Source organism: Bos grunniens, chromosome 1 (assembly GCF_055505025.1).
Source record: "Bos grunniens cultivar Pamir isolate PY7600 chromosome 1, Bosgru_T2T1.0, whole genome shotgun sequence".
Lineage (NCBI taxonomy): Eukaryota > Metazoa > Chordata > Mammalia > Artiodactyla > Bovidae > Bos > Bos grunniens.
Window position 1 is genome coordinate 75,838,762 of NC_141165.1, and position 25,227 is coordinate 75,863,988.

At 40.3% G+C, this 25,227-nt stretch overlaps 1 protein-coding gene across 16 annotated transcripts in view; it reads right to left on the reverse strand.

Annotated features, from left to right (window-relative positions):
* IGF2BP2 (insulin like growth factor 2 mRNA binding protein 2) overlaps positions 1-25,227 on the reverse strand; it is a 170,585-nt gene that overhangs the window by 99,690 nt on the left and 45,668 nt on the right. For 4 of the 16 annotated variants that reach the window (XM_086397863.1, XM_086397826.1, XM_086397847.1 and 1 more), the window contains exon 3: positions 5,504-5,608. The exons of the other annotated variants lie outside the window; for them this stretch is intronic. In XM_086397863.1, the coding sequence (XP_086253989.1) occupies positions 5,504-5,608 (105 nt within the window). The remainder of the gene's footprint in view (positions 1-5,503; positions 5,609-25,227) is intronic. 16 annotated transcript variants of the gene reach the window in all.

Genomic DNA, 25,227 nt, shown 5'->3' on the forward strand with positions numbered 1-25,227 from the left:
TTTACAATGTTGTGTTAGTTTATGATGCACAGCAATGTGATTCAGCTACACATATATTTTTCCTCTTTCAGATTATATTCCATTATAGGTCATTAGCAGATACTGAGTATAGCTCCCTGTGCTGCACATTAGTACCATGATGCTTTTCTATTTTATATATAGGAGTTTGTATCTGTTCATTCCAAACTCCTAAGGTATCCCTCTCCCCTTTGGTAATCTTAAATTCGCTTTCTAAGTCCGTGAGTCTGTTTCTGTTTTGTACAAGTTTTTTAATATTCTTCTATAACAGGAGTTCTAATGGCTGCAAAGGGTGTCATGACGTGGTTCAGCAATAACTGACTTAACCCCTTGGTGTCTTTTCTCCCACAAAGGCCGTGTGTGTGCTGAGGGCCCAGCAGGGAGAATGTACGTACTCACCGCCCCCCATCACTGGGCCATGAGCAAGGACAGAACTGCTGGACTCATAAAGCGAAAGGAATCTTGCAAACTGACTTATTCAAAGAAAACCATTTAAATTAAAAATACTTCTATTAGTTTTCTACACATTCTAATACGGGAGAGCCGGTGGCCCACAGATTCCTTCCCTTTTTATACTCCAGTGTAGCTCATTTTCCCCCATTTTTGTTTTGATGAGAAATTTTGTCAATGAAATTAAATCAGAATATACTTTATATATATTCCCCAGGGTCTGAGCAGTTAAACTTTTTTTTTTTTTTTTAATAAAAAAGAGGGGAAATCAAGGCATGTAAGCTATTTACTATGCTTCAATCCCAGAGAAGGCAATGGCACCCCACTCCAGTACTTTTGCCTGGAAAATCCCATGGACGGAGGAGCCTGGTAGGCTGCAGTCCATGGGGTCGCTAGAGTCGGATACGACTGAGTGACTTCACTTTCACTTTTCACTTTCAGGCATTGGAGAAGGAAATGGCAACCCACTCCAGTGTTCTTGCCTGGAGAATCCCAGTGAAGGGGGAGCCTGGTGGGCTGCCGTCTATGGGGTCGCACAGAGTCGGACACGACTGAAGCGATGCAGCAGCAGCAGCAGCATGCTTCAATCCTGTATTCACTAGAGGGAGAATGCAGGGGGCCGAGACTGGTGGGGCAGATAAATTTAAATCTTACACTGTACATTCTAACTAATTAATGCTGTTAAAGAATCAAAGATCCTGACTCTTTGATTCAGGGAAGTCCAACTCTTGCTGTTTACACTATGCCTCTCAAAGGCTTCCGTAAAACTGATGACTGTGAGTGTAGGGCTCACGTAGCAATCACCTCAGGAAACACCTATAGCCATGGCCTCCATGATGTCTTTATTTTTTTACTCCTTTAACACTCCTGTCATAGTGTCAGGCATGTCACCAAATGCTCAGTAAATCTTTGCTGACTGATTTTTGACTAGTACTTATAGATGCAATCTACCTACACACATACCCCTTGACCTGCCTGTGACAGCAGTCATTTATACATCCAAGTAAAAGGCTCATATCTGGAGAGGCTAATCTTTGTTAACACTATGCTCCAAAACCAACAGGGCTAACTGGTGACTTGACCAAGAACAATAATTTTCCTTCCCATAGAGAATGCAAGCAGTTTGCCTTAGGCATTGAGCACACTTTGTAAAATCCTGATGCAACAGCAAAAGGCACCCTTTTGAATGGGACAGGAGATGGTACAGGTAGTCTCTGCCTTTGCATGTCTAGGCAACAGAACACAGGTTTGGTCAAAGATTCTCATTCATAGATGCCTTTGATAGTCCCGACAGACTCATAACCATTTCATCTCATATAAATTTAGGAGATATGCAAAAGATCTGTCAAGCATCCAAAATATGCATCAATTCAGCCAATATTTACCAAACACCAAGAAGAGGCAACACACTTTACAGGGAAAAGCATGGGCTTTGGAATTAACAAAAACCTGGTTTTGATTCCTAGATTTACAACTAGTTGTGCAGAAAGACAACTGACCTTGCTCAGCTTCAGTTTCCTTCTCTGTAAAACAAGGTTAAGGTCACCTACCTCACAGGGTTGCTATGAGGATTAAATGAGATAATGCATGCAAAGTACTTGGCACCAATAGGTTCATAGGTAGAAAGTTGTTGGTATGGTCAAAGGAGAAAAATAGAGCAATGGTGGTATTTAAAGCACTGGGCTTCGTGCTTAATTTGCACTGCTGTGTATTCAACAAGACAAGCTCAAAGACAACCTGACTTAGTGACATAAATAAGATAAATACAAATATATAAGATACATTAACTTATACCCTGGGACTATGGGTCTGTCTTTAAAGTAATTTCTTTAAAAAAAAAATAATTTTACTTTTCATTTATTTTTGGCTGTGCTGGGCCTTCATTGCTGTGCAGGCTTTTCTCTAGTAATAGCAACTGGGGGCTCTTCTATAGTTGTGGTATGCAAACTTCTCATTACAGTAGCTTCTCTTGTCATAGAGTATGGGCTCTAGAGACTGCAGGCTTCAGTAGTTGCAGCATGTGGGCTCAGTAGCTATGGTTCCTGGGCTCTAGAGCACAGGCTCAATAGTTTTGGTGCACGGGCTCAGCTGCTCCACAGCATGTGGAATCTTTCTGGACCAGGGATCGAACCCATGTCTCCTGCATTGGCTGGCAGATTCTTCACACTGAACCATCAGGGAAGCCCCTGTCTTTAAAGTCTCAAGTAATGTGCAATTTAGGTGTTTCATGGATATCAAAAGTTATGCCAAAGTATTTAATGAAGTGAAACACTCTCCAACTACTATCATGGCATAATCACTTAGCGCTTTCAATTCAAACTGTTTTGGGGGATGTAAGTCAGTGGTAGAACACTCGTGTGTGTGCTCAGTCATTCAGTCATTTCTGACTCTTTGTGATCCCATGGATTGTGGCCAGCCAGGCTCCTCTGTCCATGGAATTTTCCCAGCAAGAATACCAGAGTGGGTTGCCCATTTTCTCCTCCAGGGGATCTTCCTGACCCAAAGATCAAACCCACATCTCTTGCGTCTCCTGCATTGGCAGGCGGATTCTTTGCCACTGTGCCACCTGGGAAGCCCGGTAGAAGATCTGACTGCACTTCAAAGTTCTTTCACCTGTTTTACCTTGGGCTAAATGGCTTGTACACTCCTAGAAAGTCACGTTGGTTCCAAAAGCCAAAGTTGGTTCTTCAGGGAAGATAACACTAGGGATCCAAAACTATTCTAAGAACTCAACTTCAGGGCTGCTGCTGCTGCTAAGTCACTTCAGTTGTGTCCGACTCTGTGCAACCCCATAGACAGCAGCCCACCAGGCTCCCCCATCCCTGGGATTCTCCAGGCAAGAACACTGGAGTGGGTTGCCATTTCCTTCTCCAATGCAGGAAAGTGAAAAGTGAAAGTGAAGTCGCTCAGTCGTGTCTGACTCTTAGCGACCCCATGGACTGCAGCCTTCCAGGCTCTTCCGTCCATGGGATTTTCCAGGCAAGAGTGCTGGAGTGGGGTGCCACTGCCTTCTCAACTTCAGGGCAGGCCCCCGCAGAGAGGACACACCTATCTACCATACAATAGCCACACAAATGTGTGCTGAACCTAAGAATGAGTTTCAGTTACGGTGAACCTGTACCTTCAGTGTAATGTAACACCTGAGATACCAATGCAGTAAATGTTTCTATAAAAGAGAATTCCAAACTTGAGAATCAGGGAAGGAAATACAAATGCCCAGTTTCAATCTCCCGTGAGAACAGAGTACTGGGGGAAAAAGTACTGAAAGAGAAGCTGATGTTCATTCACAAACATGTACCACTGTTAATGTGACCTCCTTTACACACCCCTTTTTCAGCCTCAGAGATGAGTTTGTACATGGTTTCATTTGTGGGTTTCCAGTTCATACAGGAAGTCAAGGATAAATGTTATTCTTTAGCATCTTGCTAAAAAATTTAGCTCTCTACCTAAGAAGATATTACATCAAGTACTTCTGCACTCAAATCCCAAATTAGGAGACAAAGAAATCTGAAAGGGGAAACTACCCTTTAGAGAAAAGGAATAAAGAGTTCTCCTCCGCCTTTCTGAAGAGTGGCAGCTATTCCTTCCACCACTCCACGTCACAGTATCTGAGCAGCACAGGGAAGGCTGAAAAAGCTGTGGATGACCTTACTAGAATTTCATGCTTACTTATACGTGTGACTTCAAGCCAGTACCCAAGCTTCCAATCTCTCAGAAGTCACCCATAAATCAGCAAATGAGACAAGTGCTGCAAATAGCATAATTTCTCATGAGCAAGAACCGTGGCTATGTTGCTAGTTTTTTTTTTTTTTTTTTTTTTGGTAGGTAACAGAGAATGGTAAAACTGTTTTAAATTTCATCATGAGAAAATCTGAAACTTACACAAGAGTAAAGAGATAGTATAATGAATCCAGCTTTAACAGTTATCAATATATAGCCATTCTTGTTTTATCTACAGCCTATCCAATGGATTTTTAAGCCAGAATTCATAGCATTTTTTAGAAATACTTCAGTATGCATCTCTAAAAGATAAGACTTTAAAAAATCACTATAATGTCATTATCATACATAATTCCTTTACAGCATCAAATATGTTCAAATACACTCCAATTATCCCATAACCTCATTATATTTTTTACAGTTCATTAAAAACTGAATGTTCACAATGGAAAGAAACTTAGAGATTGCACTATCCAATTCTACCCAACATGATCCCACTTTCCACCCACCCTTAAAGCAGTATCTCAGCTGTGTGACACTGCCCTGGAGAAGAAATGTGTGCATTTTGCAGAAGACATGAATCTTAAACTCATGAGCTGGTTTTTTTTTTCCCCAGCATGTTATACTACCATCTTTTATCACAATTTAAAAAATTTAGAAGAATAGCTTTGTTCAGATATAATTCACATACCACATAATTTACCCATTTGAAGTGTACAGTTCAATGGTTTTGAATATATTCACAGGGTTACGCAAGTATTACCACTATCTTTAGAACATTTCCACCACTCTAAAAAGAAACCCCACATACTTTAGTGGTCATTCACCATCTCCCCTTCCCCAGTCCCTGGAAACCACCAGTCTGCTTTCTGTTTCTGTGGATTCTGCCTTTTCTGCACATTTTTACTCTATACTATGCTGTTTTAAAATTGCTTGGGGAGTCTGCCTGCCCCTCAAGCAAGAACTGTTCTGGAAGGTACTCGGGGTACCTGACACTCATGGAAACAAGATTCCTTAGCTGGGGGCTCTCCCTTTTCCCCCTAATTTGGGATCTGAGGATCAGCTGTTTCTTTTCATTTTGGCTGTCAGAAAGCCCAGAGGTGAATTTGTGGCCCAACTTTTAAACCATGCAGCATATTATCATAAACATTTCTCTGAACAATCTTTCCCTCCAACCTGAATTTTCCGTTTGTTTTGTTCATATATTTTTACTTATATTTTAAGAATTTTTGTACTTTATCTCAAATACACCTTTGAAACAAGGAAAGATTTAAATGCATTACATTTCTTTTCAGATATTCTTATAATAATCTACCATATCGTAAAAGTCGAGGAAAATCTCTCCCATTTGGCTATGATTATTTTCTTTCGATGACGGATGCTTCGGCTGGCATTTTCCAAAAATACTGTTCTAGGACTCCTAATAAAGGAGAAAAAAGGCAGAAAAGGTGACGTGAGTGAGAAAAGTTTAATCCTGTACATACAAAAAGAAGTGTAGGGTGTGGGGGCAGTTCTATAAAGAAAAAGTTGGTGATTAAATGGTTTAGAGAACTAAACGTAACAGTTTGATGGTCAGGGGAAACAGAGAGAAAGAAAAAAAGAGACATGGCAGGTATCACCCTCTCCTGGGATTACAGCATTTACTAAGAGGAAGGGGCGTGTCTCTGTAGTTAAGAGACCAAGAACTGAAGCTTTACTTCTAGACATATGATGCACTCGTCCCAATTTCAAGTGCTGGATATTGAGCACATTTTACTTGATGGTATTGACTGTTTTGCTCTTGCCAAAAGAAAAATAATCTGGACCAAGTTAACATTAAAATCCAGGCTTTCTGGGACTTCCCTGGTGGTCCAGTGGTTAAGAATTGGCCTTGCAATGCTGGGAGCTAGGATCCCACATGCTGTGGAGCAACTAAGCCTGAGTGTTCGCAATGAAGATCCCATGTGCTGCAACTAAGATCCAAAAAAGAAATAATAAAAAAAAAAAAAAAAAAGAAAATTCAGGTTTTCCCAAGGAAAAGTTGCCTGGAAGGATCTCACAGGCAAAAGACATTAATCCTTCCCTTCATAGAGTTCAACAAAATCCTTTCTGCACACAGGAGTGCAATGATTAATCAACTAATTTCAACCCCAGTTTTGTTTATATGTTCCAACCATAAACATTAATTGAAATATTTCCCTTGCAGCAGTATCACGCTGGTTTAAACACTGCTGCATAACAAAATGTAAGCATGTTTCAGAACATGAAAGTACAACCTGACAAAGCAACGTTACCTGCATTAAAAATCCCAGGGGACACACAATAGAAAATGTGTTATTCCAGGCTGCACAGCTACTTGACAGCTAGAGCGAGGGACTAGGGCTTCCTTTTTCATGTGAGAAACTACAACAGATATTCCACCTAACTTTGTAGTTTTAGAACAGTTTGCATGAAGACAAATCTGCTTGTTGGTGTCGCTCTGCTGTGTGGGAATTTAGGTTTAACATGTGAAACAGAGACACACATGTGAAAAATACCAGGTCTAAGAGTTACACATGTTTTTGATAGTATTTAAATAGGGGTCAAGTCCTTTGAAGAAGCTTTGCTATAATAACAGAGGTGAACAGGATAACAGAACTAGTCTGGGCTGTATTCTATTTCAGTTACTGCTCCAGGGGACAGCAGCCTTTAAGAGGGGGAAAAAATGACTGGGCAATTTGAGATGTACAAAGGCTATTTTTAAAATAAAAGCTAACAGGTAAAGTTTATCCAAATGTTTTAAAGTACGTATAGCACAGACTGATCTGTACCAGTTCTTCTCATCAGCAGAACTCTCCCATCTTTAAAGATGACAACCTCCTAGGTTCTTCAACAATGTTGTAGCAAGAAATTTATAATTTCTAAAGAAAGGCTAAGAAAATTTCTTAGCCTAGATTGTGGATTCTCAATCCTAGATGCACATTAGAATCACCTAGATGGCTTTTTCAAACAGCTAACCTACCCACCCCCACCACCCAAATTCTATTTTTTTCTCTTTCTTATTTTTTAAAGTATGAAAACATAACACATTTATGGGAGACTTGGAAAATAAAGAACAAAGTTACATATAGTTATACTATTCAGTTCAGTTCAGTCGCTCAGTCATGTCCGACTCTTTGCAACCCCATGAATCGCAACATGCCAGGCCTCCCTGTCCATCACCAACTCCCTCAGTTCACCCAGACTCAACGTCCATCGAGTCAGCGATGCCATCCAGCCATCTCATCCTGTCGTCCCCTTCTCCTCCTGCCCCCAATCCCTCCCAGCATCAGAGTCTTTTCCAATGAGTCAACTCCTCGCATGAGGTGGCCAAAGTACTGGAGTTTCAGCTTTAGCATCATTCCTTCCAAAGAAATCTCAGGGTTGATCTCCTTCAGAATGGACTGGTTGGATCTCCTTGCAGTCCAAGGGACTCTCAAGAGTCTTCTCCAACACCACAGTTCAAAAGCATCAATTCTTCGGCACTCAGCCTTCTTCACAGTCCAACTCTCGCATCCATACATGACCACAGGAAAAACCATAGCCTTGACTAGATGGATCTTTGTTGGCAAAGTAATGTCTCTGCTTTTGAAGATGCTATCTAGGTTGGTCATAACTTTCCTTCCAAGGAGTAAGTGTCTATTAATTTCATGGCTGCAGTCACCATCTGCAGTGATTTTGGAGCCCCCCAAAAATAAAGTCTGACACTGTTTCCACTGTTTCCCCATCTATTTCCCATGAAGTGATGGGACTGGATGCCATGATCTTCATTTTCTGAATGTTGAGCTTTAAGCCAACTTTTTCACTCTCCACTTTCACTTTCATCAAGAGGCTTTTTCGTTCCTCTTCACTATCTGCCATAAGGGTGGTGTCATCTGCATATCTGAGGTGATTGATATTTCTCCCGGCAATCTTGATTCCAGCTTGTTTGTTCCAGCCCAGCGTTTCTCATGATGTGCTTCTAACAGAATTCTGCAGTGACATTAGATTCTGTGTGATTTCAGTACCTTTAGATGATGAAATTTTTGCACCTTGTTTTATGTCCCTGTTTATGTTCCAGTGTCTTCTAGTTTATAGTCTCTGGGAACTTGAATAGAATTTGTATCCTACTGTTGTGTGAAAATTGTATAAATATTAATTATGTTGATCTGATCTGATCTGATGTTGAATTGGTTCATGGTGTATCTCAGGTCTATTATATCCTTCTGTTTTTCTGTATATTCAGTCTACTTTTGAGAGTTTGATATTGAAACTCCAACTAAAAATCTTAATTTAGCGATTTAAAAAATAATTGTAATATATACTATATTATATAGTATATATATATATTACAATTATTTAGCAATTTAAAAAATATACTATATTATATACTATATATATACTATATATATATAGTATATATATATTACAATTATTTTTTAAATCGCTAAATTAAGATTTTTAGTTGGAGTTTCAATATCAAACTCTCAAAAGTAGACTGAATATACAGAAAAACAGAAGGATATAATAGACCTGAGATACACCATGAACCAATTCAACATCAGATCAGATCAGATCAACATAATTAATATTTATACAATTTTCACACAACAGTAGGATACAAATTCTATTCAAGTTCCCAGAGACTATAAACTAGAAGACACTGGAACATAAACAGGGACATAAAACAAGGTGCAAAAATTTCATCATCTAAAGGTACTGAAATCACACAGAATCTAATGTCACTGCAGAATTCTGTTAGAAATCAGTATCAAAAGATATTTGAAAATAACCCACATATTTTCAAGTGCAGTTTGACATTTACCAATGGAGATCTTTGACTAAGCCACTGAAAGCCTCAATAAAGTTAGAAGACTGAAAAAACACAGAGGTGATTGCAGAGAAGAAAACATTTAAATGAGAAACTAATATCAAAGATACTTAAATCCCACGTACTTGGAAATTAAATGTCCACCTTTAAATGATGGGTGTACCTAAGAAGCCATAAGAAGGAAAATTAGAAAATATATGTAACAGAATAAAAATGAAAAGAGTTCACCAGAATTTGTTGCATGCAGCTGAAGCTTCTCAGTGCAATTAAATACAATGTGGAACCAAGATTCTAATTTAAATGGTTTGGGATTGAGCCCAGGCATTTGTTTTTTTTACAAGTTCCCCAGTGATTCCAACATGAGCCAGTGTTGAGAGTCAATGGTCTACAGAGATGCTTCAAATAAGCTTTTGCTTCCTTCAAGGCTGAATTTTCTCCATGCAATATACCAAAAAGGTTCTACTTCAGTAGGACCCTAGTCATTTAATCATTCTAGATATACCTTCAATATTAGGGCTTTTGCATTTTTCCTGCAACCTAGTTATTTATGGATATATGCAGCATTGTATTCACAATGTAACCATCATATTTGTGGTTATGTTACTATGTTATCATATTTGTTACTATGTTTCATGCTTAAGGCTCCATGCTTGTATTTATCACCCTCACTTATTAGGTGATATTAGACAGCTTTAGTCACTGTGCTCAAAGCCTGTGGAAGCTGCAAAGATAAAAAGTCACTCTTGTAGCTATACCTGCAGTCAAGGACCTTAAAATCCAGAATGGAGATAAGACAGGTATGAGTAACAATATGAGTTAGAATATGAAGTCTATAACAGACATCCAAGATGTGCTAGACTATGCTTGCTCAACTGCAGAACTCAAAAATATTTCTGAAAGATGTATATGAAAATGATAACTGAAGTCATCTCTAGGAAGTGACAATAAAGATTTTGTTGTTTGTGGTTTTCTGTTTTTCCAAGACTTTTACAGGATTACTTGGTGAAAAATACAATCCGTTGGGTCACAAAGAGATGCGACTGAGCATGCACACACACACAGACACTCTCTAAAGGTGAAATCAGTTTGAAGAATGGAAAATCCATAGGTAGAAAGGGCCATAAGAAAGACAAAGCGCCAGATGCATTTGGTAACATGAGTGGCTCTGTTTGCTGTAACTTGGAGTGTAGGGCAGAAAGAAGAGGAGGTAAGATGGGAGAGGTTGGAGTAACATCACAAAAGCCTTGAATGTCAGGGTGAGGGAATTTATTAGCAAGTGGGAGCCATGGAAGGTTTTTAAATGGTACTTTTTATCATTATAAAAATATGCTGTGCTAAGTCACTTCAGTCGTTTCCGACTCTGTGCGACCCCATAGACGGCAGCCCACCAGGCTCCCCTGTCCCTGGGATTCTCCAAGCAAGAACACTGGAGTGGGTTGCCATTTCCTTCTCCAATGCATGAAAGTGAAGAGTGAAAGTAAGTCGCTCAGTCGTGTCTGACTCTTGACCCCATGGATTGCAGCCTAATGGGCTCCCCCGTCCATGGGATTTTCCAAGCAAAAGTACTGGAGTGGGGTGCCATTGCCTTCTCCGTTATAAAAATAACATTTTCTTTAAAAAAAAAACAAAACAAAACACAGTATTATATCTTTTTTCTCTTTTTTAAATTATTTTTTAATTGAAAGATAATTGTTTTACAGAATTTTGTTGTTTTCTGTCAAACCTCAACATGAATCAACCATAGGTATACATATATGCCTGCCCTTTTGAACCTCCTTCCCATCTCCCTCCTAATCCCACCCCTCTAGGTTGATACAGAACCCCTGTTTGAGTTTCCTGAGTCATACAGCAAATTCCCATTGGCTATCAATTTTACATATGATAATGTAAGTTTCCATGTTACTCAAACTCATCACTGACAGATGAATGGATAAAGAAGTTGTGGTAAATATACACAATGGAATATTCAGTTCAGTTCAGTTCAGTCACTCAGTCGTGTCGAACTCTTTGCGACCCCATGAATCACAGCACGCCAGGCCTCCCTGTCCATTTCCCGGAGTTCACTCAAACTCATGTCCATTGAGTCGGTGATGCCATATTACTCAGGCATAAAAAGGAACACATTTGAGTCAGTTCTAATGAGGTAGATGAATCTAGAGCCTATTATACAGGGTGAAAAGTATAAATATCATATTCTAACGCATATACACGGAATCTAGAAAAATGGTACTGAAGAATTTATTTACAGGGCAGCAATGGAGAAACAGACATAGAGAACAGACTTATGGACATGGGGAGAGGGGAGGAGAGGGTGAGATGTATGGAACCAGTATTATACCTTTATTGTAAAAATGACTGGCCAAGACCCCCAAAGTAAATAAAAATCACCAGGAAGCAGCTCATTACCAGGAGAAAACCACTGTTAATATTTTGGAACACTTCCTTTCAACCTTTTCACCATGTATATAGCTCTAGAATATTTGTAGCAGGAATGTGACATCAGCAGGGCTGTGCTTTAGGGAGGCTGGGTTACCAGGTAGCTTACATACAAAGAGCACTTTCTGGGAATGCAAGTGACCAGCTGAGGCTTCCAAGCACATATTCACTGTTTTCCCTTGCTTGTATTTCTGTACCCACACAAGTCAGAAGAGAGTCTGGCTATTCAGGGCAGACCCACAAACACGTCCTGTAGAGCAGCTTCCCGAGAGGGAAGCCCAGGGTGAAAGCCTAGGGGTGAGCACCCGTAACAGCATTCAGCAAAGCAGAAAAGACCTCAACGGGGATGGAGAGAATGTTCTTCAAAGTATCCTCAGGATTCCAGGAAAGGAGGTCTTTATCACAGGAAGAACGAAGAGAACTTTCCTAGAGACCATCCTCACCATGCACGCTTCCCAGTAGGGAAATGCCTAAAAATAGGTGATTACCGCATCTAGTATGTGATAATCACATTACGATAAAACAGCTCATGGTATGACAGCTACTGCCTATTAGTCAGAATTCATGTTGGCTCTGAGATCACAGCTTCCAGAAGAAGTTGACCTGTGTCAAAATTCACTGACAGGCGTTAACTGGCCAAGCCAGTTCTCATAGCTCTCAGCCTTGCCCCCTCCTCAGAGAAACAGGGCTCTGAGTAGCAGCAGAGGCCAAAAACGGGAAGGAAATTTGCATGCCACTTCTACCCCCTTGAGGTGTTTATTATTTTGCTTCCAAATAGGCCGTGTCCGATGCTTTATTCCTCCCCCTTCTTCCCTTTGCTAATTTTAACTCAATTTCAAATTAATATTTTTCAAGCGATAACTTACTAAATTCCCAGTCCCTCCTACCCCTGTTTATGACTGAGGAATGAATGTAAGCACAAAACATCTTGTGATGGCCTCAAAATAGAAAGCAGGTTTAAAGTTTTATTTTTCTGTCCCAAAGCTGCCAAAGCTCTGGGTGTTTTAACTTCTGCTCTACACACTGTTTTCTCCCTCTCCCCCACCCAGCTATATTTAGTAAAGCCCAAATAAAAGGGATACAGGCAAAGCAAAATTAAATATAGTTTCTTGAATCAGTAAACCCCAGGGTTAGTCTATACGGCCACAGCTAAGAAAGCAAGGCTCATATCAACACACGTGTACTCATGATGCGCACTGTCCTTCAAAGGTGACCACAGTCTCACCCGTTTCACCAAGTGGCAGGTGCACCCAGGAAGGTAAACACACCTCCTCCCTGCCTTGATCTCCAACCGCTCCCTTGCCTTCCTCCCTGCCATCTCCCTACCCCCACCTTCACTGCCACCCCCATCAACATATCTGCACCACCCTCTACTTTCTGCCCACACCTAGAAGGAAGGAGGAAAATCGAGAAGGGTACATTTAAATGAATGAAAGCACAGAGAAGTACTTGGGGGACCGAGAACTTCTAAACGAAGCTGGCTCAGACACTCGCTGCTATAACTGTTGTAACACCATGCATTTTTACCTCATTTGATTTACTTAAAACCCATCTCAGGCTTTTGTTGATTTAAGGAAATTCTATGGGACTTGTGAACAAGGGCAACATTCTGTTTCCCAATACAAAGAATGAGCCTATAACAGTAAGATTTGGGGGAGTCACTTCCCATCCACAAGGCAGCAAACCTAAAAATCTAAATGTAGAATATTCCACAGAAGGGAAGAGGATGGGTTTTAGAAGCAAGGTCTGTGAAATGGAAGGGTAATGGCATCAAATGCAATTTTAGCTTTTTCCATAAAAGTACCTATCTGCCCTCTGCCTTTCCCCAAACCAAAGGCACAGGACAAGAAAGAAGTGCAGAGATTCTAAGAAACACCTAATGGCTGGGTAGCAAATTCGCCCATCACAATGTTCTCACTTTCCAAGTCCAATCTGAAAAGCAATAAAGATAGTACACTATCTAGACAATATCATCAAAGAAAGCCTGTATTTATTTGCTACTATATTAAGGGGAAAAAACTCACAACCGTACATTTTAAAAGATTTTAAGGGACTTCCCTGGTGGTCAGTGGTTCAGATCCTGTGCTTATCACTGCAGGGGGCATGGGTTTGATCCCTGGTCAGGGAATGAATATCTTGCATGCCACATGGTGGCAAAATACATATATTGGTTGTTCAGTTGCTAAGTCGTGTCTGACTCTTTGTGACCCCATGAACTGCAGCACGCTAGACTTCCCTGTCCTTCACTATCTAGTGGAGTTTGCTCAAGCTTGTGTCCATTGAGTCGGTGATACCATTCAACCATCTCATCCTCTGTTCTCTTCTCCTCCAGTCCTCAATCTTTTCCAGGATCAGAGTCCTTTCCAGGAAGTCGGTTCTTCACATGAGGTGGCCAAAGCATTGGAGCTTCAGCTTCAGTCCTTCCAGTGAATATGCAGGGTTGATTTCCTTTAGGACTGACTGGTTTGATCTCCTTGCTGTCATACTGTTGCTAAGTTGTGTCTGACTCTTTGTGACCCCAGGGACTGCAGCACGCCAGGCTCCTCTGTTCTCTGCTATCTCCTGGAATTTGCTCAAATTTATGTCCATTGAGTCAGTGATGCTATCTAACCATCTCCCACCCTGTCACCCCCTTCTCCTATTGCCTTCAATCTTTCCCAACATTAGGGTCTTTCCAATAAGTCGGCTCTTCCCATCATGTAGCCAAAGTATAGGAGCTTCAGCTTCATATTATTCTTAAAATATGTATTTGTATTTTAAGTATAAAATCATAGAACAAGAGTTAGCAAATTATGGCCCATAAGCCAAATTCAGCCTGCTACCTGTTTTTATACAGCCTGTAAGCTAAGAATGTTTTTCGTTTTTTAAATGGTTGAAAAAAATCAAAAGAATATCATTCTATGACATGTGAAAACTATATGAAATTCAAATTTTGGTCCATAAGTAACATTTTATTGGAACACAGCCACATTCATTCACTTACATATTGTCTGTGGCTGCTTTTGCAGAGTTAGACAGGTATGAAACTATATAGCCCATAAGCCAAAAACACTATCTTTGTTGTTGTTCAGTTGCTAAGTCACATCTGACTCTGTGCAATCCCATGGACTGTAGCATGCCAGCCTTCTCTGTCCTTCACTATCTCCCAGTGTTTGCTCAAACTTATGTTCATTGAGTCAGTGATGCCATCTAACCATCTCATCCTCTGTCGACCCCTTCTCCTGCCCTCAATCTTTTCCAGCATCAGGTCTTTTCCAATGAGTCAGGTCTTTTACTATCTTGCCCTTTCTATAAAAATTTTTGCCAGCCACTGGTCTAAAGATATATCTGGGGTGTGAAAATACCTTTCACTTATATCATACTTGATAGTTTTCCCAGGTACATTCGCACTCATTACTTTTATCTTTACTCCAAGCCTTTGAGTTGAATAAGCAGGAACTACTATCTCCTCTCTAGAGATGAGAACACAAAAGTTTGAATTTACCCAAGGTCATATTGCTGCTAAGTGGTTAGGCCAGAGCTAGACTCCAATTTTCTGACCCTCGTCCAGAGGTGTTCACATTACACAACTCTGTCCTCTTGGATGTCTGCCAACCGTGGCTAACCAAACTCTTTTAAAACATTCTCTCCATATTTGAGAGTTCACCATAGTGTAAAATCCTTCCTTCCTAAAATAGATCCCAATCACTACACTTCTTAGCACCACTTCCTGCTAGAGTAGAGACATATGAACGTGGACTCAGCGGTTTCCCGTCTTGGCAGAGGCAGCTCTGGAGGAAGTATAGTGATGGTGGCCGCAGATCCTGTGGCAGACCAATTCAGTGGAATTCCTGGAAGCTCAACCTGGAGTTTGTTTCTTCATCTTGCCCAACAATTCCATGCTCTATTTACACACCTCAGTACATTCTTTTATGCCTAATCAAGCTCCTACAGTTTCTGTTTTCCAGAACTAAGATCATGAGCCAATACAATTTAGAAGAAATCTTTATAATACTATTGGTGATGTTGTTCAGTTGCTAAGTCACGTCCAACTCTTTTGTGACCCTATGTACTGTAGCCTACCAGGCTCTTCTGTCCATGGGATTCTCCAGGCAAGAATCCTGGAGTAAGCTGCCATTTCCTTCTACAGGGGATCTTCCCAACCCAGAGATTGAACCCACGTCTCCTGCATTGGCAGGTAGATTCTCTAATGCTGAGCCACCAGGGAAGCACTTATAATACTACAGTGAGTCCTAAAAACTTCTGGGACAACTTCCATCTTCACCATCTTCCAAAATACAATCTTATTTCTGTAAGATATTACCAAATGTAACTCTTAAAAACGGATTCTGTGGTGGTCTTCTCTGGTGATCCAGTGGTTAAGAATCCACTTCGCAATGCAGAGAATGTGGGTTTGATTCCTGGTCAGCGATCTAAGATCCCACATGCCATGGAGAAACCACTGAGCCCACACACTCTGGAGCCTGTGTGCCACAACTAGAGAATTCACGCACTGCAATGAAGATTCCACACGCCACAACTAAGACCCGACACGGCCAAATAAATAAATAAAGGGATTCTTTAGTTAAATAAAATTGGAAAATACCAATTAACAGATTTCTTTTTCTAATTTTTATTATTTAAAAAAAATTTTTACACACTTTTTATTCCTATGTGTACATGCTCAGTTGCAAAGTCATGTCCAACTCTCTGTGACCCCATGGGCTGTAGCCTGCCAGACTCCTCTGTCTGTGGGATTTCCCAGGCGAAAAATACTGAAGTGGGTTGCCATTTCCTTCTCCATAAACTGATTTCTTTATTGCAGCACTTGTCAGAGCCTTGATATACATGTACATTTCACAAACCTCCAAGAAAGAAACAAGTATACAACATTTGGAAAATTTATTGGCCCACTGAACTATTTTTAAATATAATACCTCACCTGGATAGTAATACATTTTGGGAAATACTAGTCAATTGTTATCCTCTACCTAGAAAAAAACTATAGTTCTAAAATATAAAAAATAAGCCCTCTGATATGAGAAATCCGGCTCCAGAGGGTGTTAAGAGTAAAAAAATACTTTCATACACTGCTGGGGGCTGGTATGTATTAGCGTAACATTTTTAGAGAGCAACTTTACAATAACTAGCAACAGTCCCAATATTTATACGTTCAACTCAGTAATTTCACTTCTATAACTTATCCTAAAAAAATAACCTGAAAGGCGGACAAATCTCAGGTCCTCAGTTCTTATTTATGCCTCTGATACTTTATGAAAAAGAAAAACATGCTCTGATTTGAAAAAACACAAAAGAGGGCTACTTCATTTTTCTACTCAGGTGATAGAAAAAAGGATTTCCTCCTTATAATTGAGGGAAGAGACAAAAGTGCTTTTATATTCTTAGTTGCATTATGACACTATATAAACATTTATTTAGCCTCTACCTTCTGCAGAAAAAGGAAGAAGTTGAAAGTTTAAAACTTTCCCAAGAATATCTCTATTGTTAATTTAAACATCCTAGACCAGATGCACAGCATCCCCATAAATGGGGCAGGAAGAAGAAACCTGGGTGACATAGATATGTAGTTAAGATATGCTAAGATGCTGAGCTAACCTTAAGGTTGATGACAAACCACAAATCTTTGGGACAGATTTGTTTACTCTAGGATTGAGATTAACTTGGTAAAGATCAAGAAAATGACGACAAAGAACTGTATGTTAAATATTTGTTTGTTATGTTAACCTAAATACTCTTTCAAAGATTATTTAATGTTATTTAATGGGCTTCCCAGGTGACTCAGGGGTTAAGAATCCACCTGTCAAGCAGGAGACTCGGGTTCGATCCCTGGGTTGGGAAGAATCCCCTGGAAGGAAATGGCAACTCGCTCCAGTATTCTTGCCTGAAAATTCCATGGACAGAGGAGCCTGGAGGGCTGCAGTCCATGGGGTTGCAGAGTTAGACACAACTTCCCAACTAAATAACAACAATGTTACTTAATTCATTTATTAATTATATTTTGTAGTATTGTTTATATTTAGCATATATAAATATATGACTACCAGTTTTATTTATTGTTATTTTTAATATTTATTTGGCTGCATCAGGTCTTAATTGAGGCATGAGGGATCTACGTTGTGTGATGCAGAATCTTACATTCCAAAGCATGGATGCAAAGCTATGGCGCCAGCTTGGGAGTTGTGGCACGTGGGCTCCCTGGTTGCAGCAAGTGGGCTGCTGTGTGTGGGCTTAATTGCTCCATGGCATGTGGTATCTTAGTTCCCAAACCAGGGATCGAACCAATGTCTCCTGCATTGCAAGGTGGATTCTTAACCACTGGACCACCAGGGAAGTACCAGAACTAGAAATTTTAAGTGGAGGATTAAAAAAACCTCAAATTCAGCAATTTGTAGGTTCAGATCATGTGACTAAGGCAGCAATGCCCCCTAGTGGTGGAGCACCACACTTTCACTTTGAGGCTTTTGACAGATGAATAAGCATCTTTAAAAGGTCAAATCCACAAAAATAAAGGTATGAGGACTCAGCAAACATTTCTAAGAACTGATAACTCCTAATTGGTGAATGCCATGACCAAACAAGGGTATATTCAGTTTTAAAGCCATTCCTTGATTTGCTCTAAAGTCCATTTTACAGATAGAGAAACCATGGCCTCGAAAGATTAGGAATGACTTTGTTTCAGTCACAAAACCACACGAACCAAGATGGCTACGTATGTCTCTGCCATGCTTACTGCCTATTAGGCAAAATCCACAAAGTAAGGATGAATGAACCAGCTTTTCTTATTTTATCTCTAACAAAATGTCAGTAGCAGCTGCTACATTTTTCTTTCCAAATTCAGCCCCTGTGGGCCTACACAAACTGCCTAAGGTCCAGGTACCCCCCCAAGAAGGAAAGTGATCCCCTTTCTCCACGTCCTTCAGTAAGTTCAAAAGGGAGACTGTCTCCTGCTTAGGCTCAGATGCCACGGGATCTGTGTCTCACAAGAGGGGAGGCAGTGGTAGGTATATAATTGGTATCAGAAAAGGAAGCCTGTATCTTCACTCTGCAGGAATACAACCATAGGTTAGAAGTCAGGACTGGTCAAGGAGGCCAGCCAACCCCAGGAACATATCTGGTAATTTATGGGAAACTCTCTAGTTCTCTCAGGGAAAGTGGGATGTGGTAAGAGAGGCAAAACCAGGGAACAGAGACCATCATGATGGCCTGTGAAGTAGTAGTGGTCTATATTTGCAGAGTATTTAATATGTTCCAAAGTATTTTCACAAGTATCTTATTTGTTCCTTTAGTTATGACCCTATAGAGAAAGTCCCATTTATTCCAAGGCTACAGATTAAGAAGAGATGACTCTGAGAAGCTGAGTGGCTTGTTTTGTATAACCTGGCAAGTTAGCAAACTCAAGACTCACCCTGAGGTCTACTGTTTCCCACAGCACCGGTCACATCCAAGTGAAGGTGGCTTAATTAGCAGTGAATATAAATTATGAGGGAGGGGAGCTCCAACAGGCAGTCACAGAGCAGGAAAAAGACACTGGTGACACATGATATTGTGGAAAGGTTTTCAAAGTCCAAGAAATAGTCACAGAAATTAAAAAGCAAGGAAGCCAGAGACCATTTGGAATAGGGAAAAACAAACCTCCCTAAGTTGAAAAGAGACTAAGGTAACCACTATATTACAATTAAAATACATTCCTTATACTCTCTGTAATAAGCAGGAAAATGAGAAATCCATTTTTAGAAAGACTGCTATCCGAAACTGCTAAAACATTTCCTTAAGGAGGCAAACTTTCCCCTTTCCAAAAACCTTCTGGATGACCAAGGTTCGGGCTAAAGTCTTCTCAATAATCTCAACCAATGGGTTAATCTCTTTCTGTTCTTCCTGTGCTCCCATTTTTCCTTCATTTACTTACATTCGAAGTAGTCTCGTATTTGGAGTTTTTAAGATGGCATATTTCAAATCTTATGAGCTAATTTGCATTGCAAACCCCACTCTTCACAATGAAAGAAAACAATGGAACTGAAAAGCCACCTATAATAGACACATAATAGCCTATGGTAGTTTCTGAGACACTTGGCAGCTCACACTGCACCCCACACCTTCAGGAACCGCTTCTTCATCTCAGGGGTGGGCTCTTGGAGGCCAACCTTATATCCTGGAACCCTGTCTCTGTGACCATACCCGACTGATTAGGAGTAGAATTCTGTCCCAAACAGCCAATCATAAACGTCTCCAGAGCAATTCCTTTTGCTTAAGCTAGCCTGATTCTGTTTCTATGACTTGGAACCAATGGTTCTAAATCACACATTCCATGGATTTACTTTCTGCTTCCCTATGTTGAACTGTTTGCTCAGTGTCTAAAATAATGCTTGCTGTGCTGTACTTAGTCGCTCAGTCGTGTCCAGCTCTTTGCGACCCCATGGACCTTAGCCCATACTAAATACTCAAAAAGTTTGCAAAGTAATGCCTATTGTGAAACATTCTTGGTTTTTCCCATTCTAAGTTTTATTCAGTGTACACTCTATTTGCTTAAGGGAAGTCTCAGTCCTGCAGAGTCTGGTCTTTACCACATTTCCATACAGTATCTGAAAGATTTTCGATTTCATCCCTTCCCAAGTATCTATTCTCCCTGCTTCTGTTGCTGAGTCTCATCTTCCCTTTGTACATCAGCACTTCACTACTATCTCTGTTGTATAGAGTGCACTGTGTTACTATCATCACAATAGGATAATCTCTTCATTTCTCTTTCTTCCCTTCTCTTTTATCCTTCCAAATGTCTGCTCTCAATAATGTCACTGCCCAGGCCATCTATTAATGAATGGGCAGAAGACCTTGTTCCTGCTTTACTAGCTCCAGGATTTAAATGATGTCAGCAAGGGAATAAAGAGGTGCTCTGGGAAGCCTGATGACTCCATTATGGACCAATCACATTCCCAAGAGCAGCAAAGCATGTGAGTGATACCCAGGAGGCCAAACAATGTCATATACCTCCAAATCCCTTTACAGAAATTAAAAGGCAAAGACCAGAGAAGCATACAAACTGCAAAAGACAGCTGATCAAATCTTTATGCATCCTGGATACCGTTTCAGCTCCTGTAACTGAGCCATTTAACTGCTCTGTGTGGAGATCAGTAAAAAACCATTGGTCCTGCTTCTCTATATTGTTAAGGGAGAACAATCACTACTATAACACCTAGATTATAGAGGTTGAGTTTCTGGTTAAGATACAATGATCTATTCGACTTTGAAGTGACTTAAAAATGCTAAATAAATACCAATTATTCCTATATAAAATCCAAGTCCAAATCACAGATTTAAATGGAAACATGATTTTTTAAAAAAGGTAATTTTTTTGAAGTAGAACATTTTCCCAAATATATGGCACTACAATTCAGTGTTTATGTCTAAAACCACTTAGTTTAAAAAAAAAAAAAAGAATAAAACAAAATAGACTTTAAATAAATTTAAATTCCCAACATAAAAACTAAGTTTGGGAAGCCAAGGAGAAGCTTATGTATAAGGTGGAAAGAACCACCATCACAAGTAGATAAATGAGCAACTGGCCTTGTCTCTATGGTTTCTTATAATTCCTTTTATCACCTCTTCTTTTCATGCCACGTTCTCTTTCTTGGTTTAATTTCTCAGTGTAATTCCTTAGGCTTAAATACTTAAACTTTTTTTTTTTTGTATTGTGGAACTCTTAGCTTAATCTTACTTTCGTGCAGTCTGAATAGTATTTTTAAAAAGTGTTCCACAAGTCCTTGTGTCACAGTTTTAACGTGTTGAGCACACTCATGTAGGTGATCTGACAAAGGCAAATGCTTTTTCGGCTCTCAATCACCAGCTCGGAATTCTTCTCACTTCTGGTCCTCTTTTCCAGGAAGTCCTGACTTTGCTGATTAAGGGGAGAAACAAATCTCTTTGGATGGGCTGGGGTGAGAGCTGCCTGCCAGTCTCTACCTCTCCTTAATACAGTGCTAAACAGTTTCCTGGAGGAGCTCCAGAATGTGTGTTTTCTAGAAGAGTAAAGAACTGTAGCAGCATCTTTATTCCAGTTCTCGCAGCTGGAAGAGTGTGGAGGGTTCAGAGCAGAAGGGAGGGAGCTTGTGATACAGAGCTTACATGATACCACTGACATTCACCAGGTTTCAAACGTCCTCTTTTTTTCCTCCACTTCTGCAAAATCACAGACTAAGACAGTAAAAGTGACTTCAAGAAATAACTCCTGGGCAAAGCTCTGCCTTCCCACAGATAAACAAGTCTCACAGACAGTTATGTGATGATGAAGAGAGAGCCTGGGTTTAAAGCTTGGCTTCACTACTTACTGGGAAACTCTAGAAGTTACTTAAGCTCTGTGCCTCAGTTTCTTCATTTGTAAAACAAGGATAATAACAGAACTGACTGTACAGGATTATGCAGATGTTTCATGAGATAAAACACATAAAGCATCGAGAACAGTACCTGGCACGTAAAAGCTCACGTAAATGATGGCAGTAATAGCTGTTGACGTGATTACTATCACTACTGTTGTTTTCTAAAAGAATTCCAAGAATTGCAATGCCTTCATTCAGCAAACATTTTAATGAGAACCTACCATGTGTGCCACGTATATGGTGCTCAGTACTGGAGACTGAGACTCGAAAGGTGCCAATTCAGATCTTCAAACAACATTCAAGTGTGACAATATATTACAGAGTGGTTATGACAGATAGCAGTATAGGATCTTAAGAAGAAAGAAGCCTGGAGAGGTTTGAGAAAGGCAGAAGGAACCAAACCTTAAGAGGCTGACTGGAGGGGACCAAAGGAAGTGGAGAGGGAAGATCATTTTGGGCAATGGCAAAACACAGGACTAATAAGCTTAGCAAAGGCAAGTGTATGAAAGGCTTAAGTAACCTGAACCTTAGCCTGAAGATAAATGTGGATCCTTGACTTTAGGACAAAGGATCGGCTGGAATGGGATGAATAAGTGGGGAAAGAGACTGGGTGGCGATTACTCCAAAAATAAATGCCCCTAAGTGGACAAGGATATATTTAAAAAACTCAAAGTATCTTACAGAAAGGATGGAGCAGAGAGAGTAAACTCCCCAAACATTTAGCAGTTAAAACGGCTGACCTTACTGATTAGATGTAGAGGATTCAAGAATGGGAAGAGTTAAAAATCAACCAGCACAAAATTATTGATTGGGGTAATGGGGGAATGGTGGTGCAACTGGAATCCAGGCAGAGAGGGTTTTGGGAAGATTATGCCGAGCTTAATCTCAGCAAAAGACTGAAGGCAGAAGGAGAAGGGGGTGACAGGATGAGATGGGTTGGATGGCATTACCGATTCAATGCACATGAACCTGGGCAAACACTGGGAGATGGTGAGGGACAAGGAAGCCTGGCATGCTACAGTCCATGGGGATGCAGAGTCAGACATGACTTAATGACTGAACAACAGCAGCAATGCCAAGCTTGTTTTTGAAGATGCTCAACTGAGGTACTTGTGGGACACTCAAGTGGTGCCATGTGGTATGAGGAAGTCAGAAACACAGGTGTGCATCTGTGAAACCGGGTAAGGGTGGAGATAGAGATGAGCCACTACTGCTCAGGGTGCAGCCAAAGCCACGGAGAAAGAGAGAGGGGTGGAGGTGACCAAGATGGATGGGTCAGGAAGATGAGAGGACAGGGGGGGAAAGAAAGAGCAGAACAGACTCAAAAGCTGCAATCCAGACCTTCAAACATCATCCAATCAAATGTGATGATATATCACCAACATTTTCAGAGAACCGTAGCACTATTTTCATCCTCATCAATCTTGTCAATAACAACTTTTTCAAACATTCCAGTGTTCTTTATTTATATACCATCTGTTTCACAAATATTTGAGGCAACTTAAGGTAAAGACATACAATAAAATAGCGAAATAAAAATGAAGCAAATCAAAGCAAAGAAATACGGTATTAGATTAGAAGATCCTACAGAGGCAGCTTGGGGGAGAAAATGGGATTAGAATACAATTATGCAAGTCAATGGTGACTACAGAGTTGTTACAGTAAAGGTGCAAGGTTGGCCCTGAGCTTCCTAGTGGCCAGAATAAGAAAAGAAATAGTTACCTTCATAAGAAGAAACTATACCCTTCCTCAAGAGTACCTGATTTGCCCGACTGCCCAGTTAAAAGGCAAATGGCTCCTACTCCACCAAGTTGTTCCAACATGCAAATACTCTTCCACATAGTTAGATTCTCATTATCAGGGTGGAAAGATATAGGATTGGCCAAAAAGTTCGTCTGGGTTTTTCCATAAGATATTGTGGAAATCATATTTCCATTACTATAAATCATATTTCCATAAGATTTAATATCTTATGGAAAAACCTGAATGAACCCTTTGGCCAACCCAATAGAAAGGGGACTGGACTAGAAATCAGGATACCCAGTTATTTATAATACTAGTTCTGTTAATCGCCAATCCAATCGCCAATTGCAGATCATTTAAATTCTTTGTTCCTCTTTTCTCATCTATAAAGCAGGTGCTTTCACTGAGCTAGGGTCAACCAACATTATAGCTTCTGTGCTACATTCTCCAATCCAGCATATCTTGACAGACATCACTAACTGATCACAGAACTTTTTTCTGCTGAAGCCTCAACAGACCTCAAAAATCCTGCTCAACAGTGTTCCAAGTTCCCACCAATGAATCAACATGGGCATTCTGACCCTAGAGCTGCTTTGAAGTGCCTCCAGTGTGTTATGCCATCAGACACACTATCATGTAATAAGCATGATCTCTATCATATTTTGTGGCATCCTCTCTGAATGGGAAAGGCTAAGGGCAGGGGTTGACTGCAGCTGCTAAGGTAGGCAGATATGGAACAAAACTCTTTTTGGAGCTATTTTTAAACTTCTAAAAATACTCTGATATATTAAAATTAAAACTTACACAAGTCAAAATACACCACTGATTAAAATAAAATACTTCCAAATGATTCACCAAAGGAAATCTACCAAAGATGTAATAGCATGTACTAAATGAAAATCTTTAGAAGTAGCTCAAATTTCAAAGAATCTTTATTTTGTTCTCTTTCAGAATTTGTATAATGAGCATTTCTGCAAAACGCTCTACAAAAGAAGAGCAAATAGTACAACAAATCTGTGTGCAGCACCACTCAGTTTCTACAATCATCAACATTTTGCCATAGGATTTAACCTTAAAAGTCAAGCCTTGGGTTTCCCTGGTGGCTCAGTGGTGAAGAATCCACCTGCCAATGCGGGAGACAGTTTCAATCCCTGATCCAGGAAAATCCCACATGCCATAGAGCAAATAAGCCCGTGCACCACAACTACAGAGCCCATGTGCCGAAATTACAGAAGCAGGCGTGCCCTAGAGACTATGCTGCACGACAAAAGAAGCCACCACAGTGAAAAGCCCACACACTGCAATGAAGAGCAGCCCCTGCTTGCTCAACTAGAAAAAAGCCTGCGCAGCAACGAAGACCCAGCACGGCCAAAAATACATGACTGCTTCCTCCAGAAACATACCCATATGCATTAAGGCATGAACACACACATTCATTACAAACAACAACTTTCAGACAATATGGGCAAACATGCTAGAGTGATATCTGTCCTCTAGATTCCTGCTTCTCAAAGTGCGGTCCCTGATCAGCAACACCAATATCATCTGAGAGTTAGTTAGAAATGCAAAATCTCAGACCACATTTCAAATTTACTGAGTCATAGTTTGCATTTTAATAAAACCCCCAGGTAATCTGTACAATATGGCTTAAGAAGCACTGGTCTACTCTAGACCACCGTAACTGTC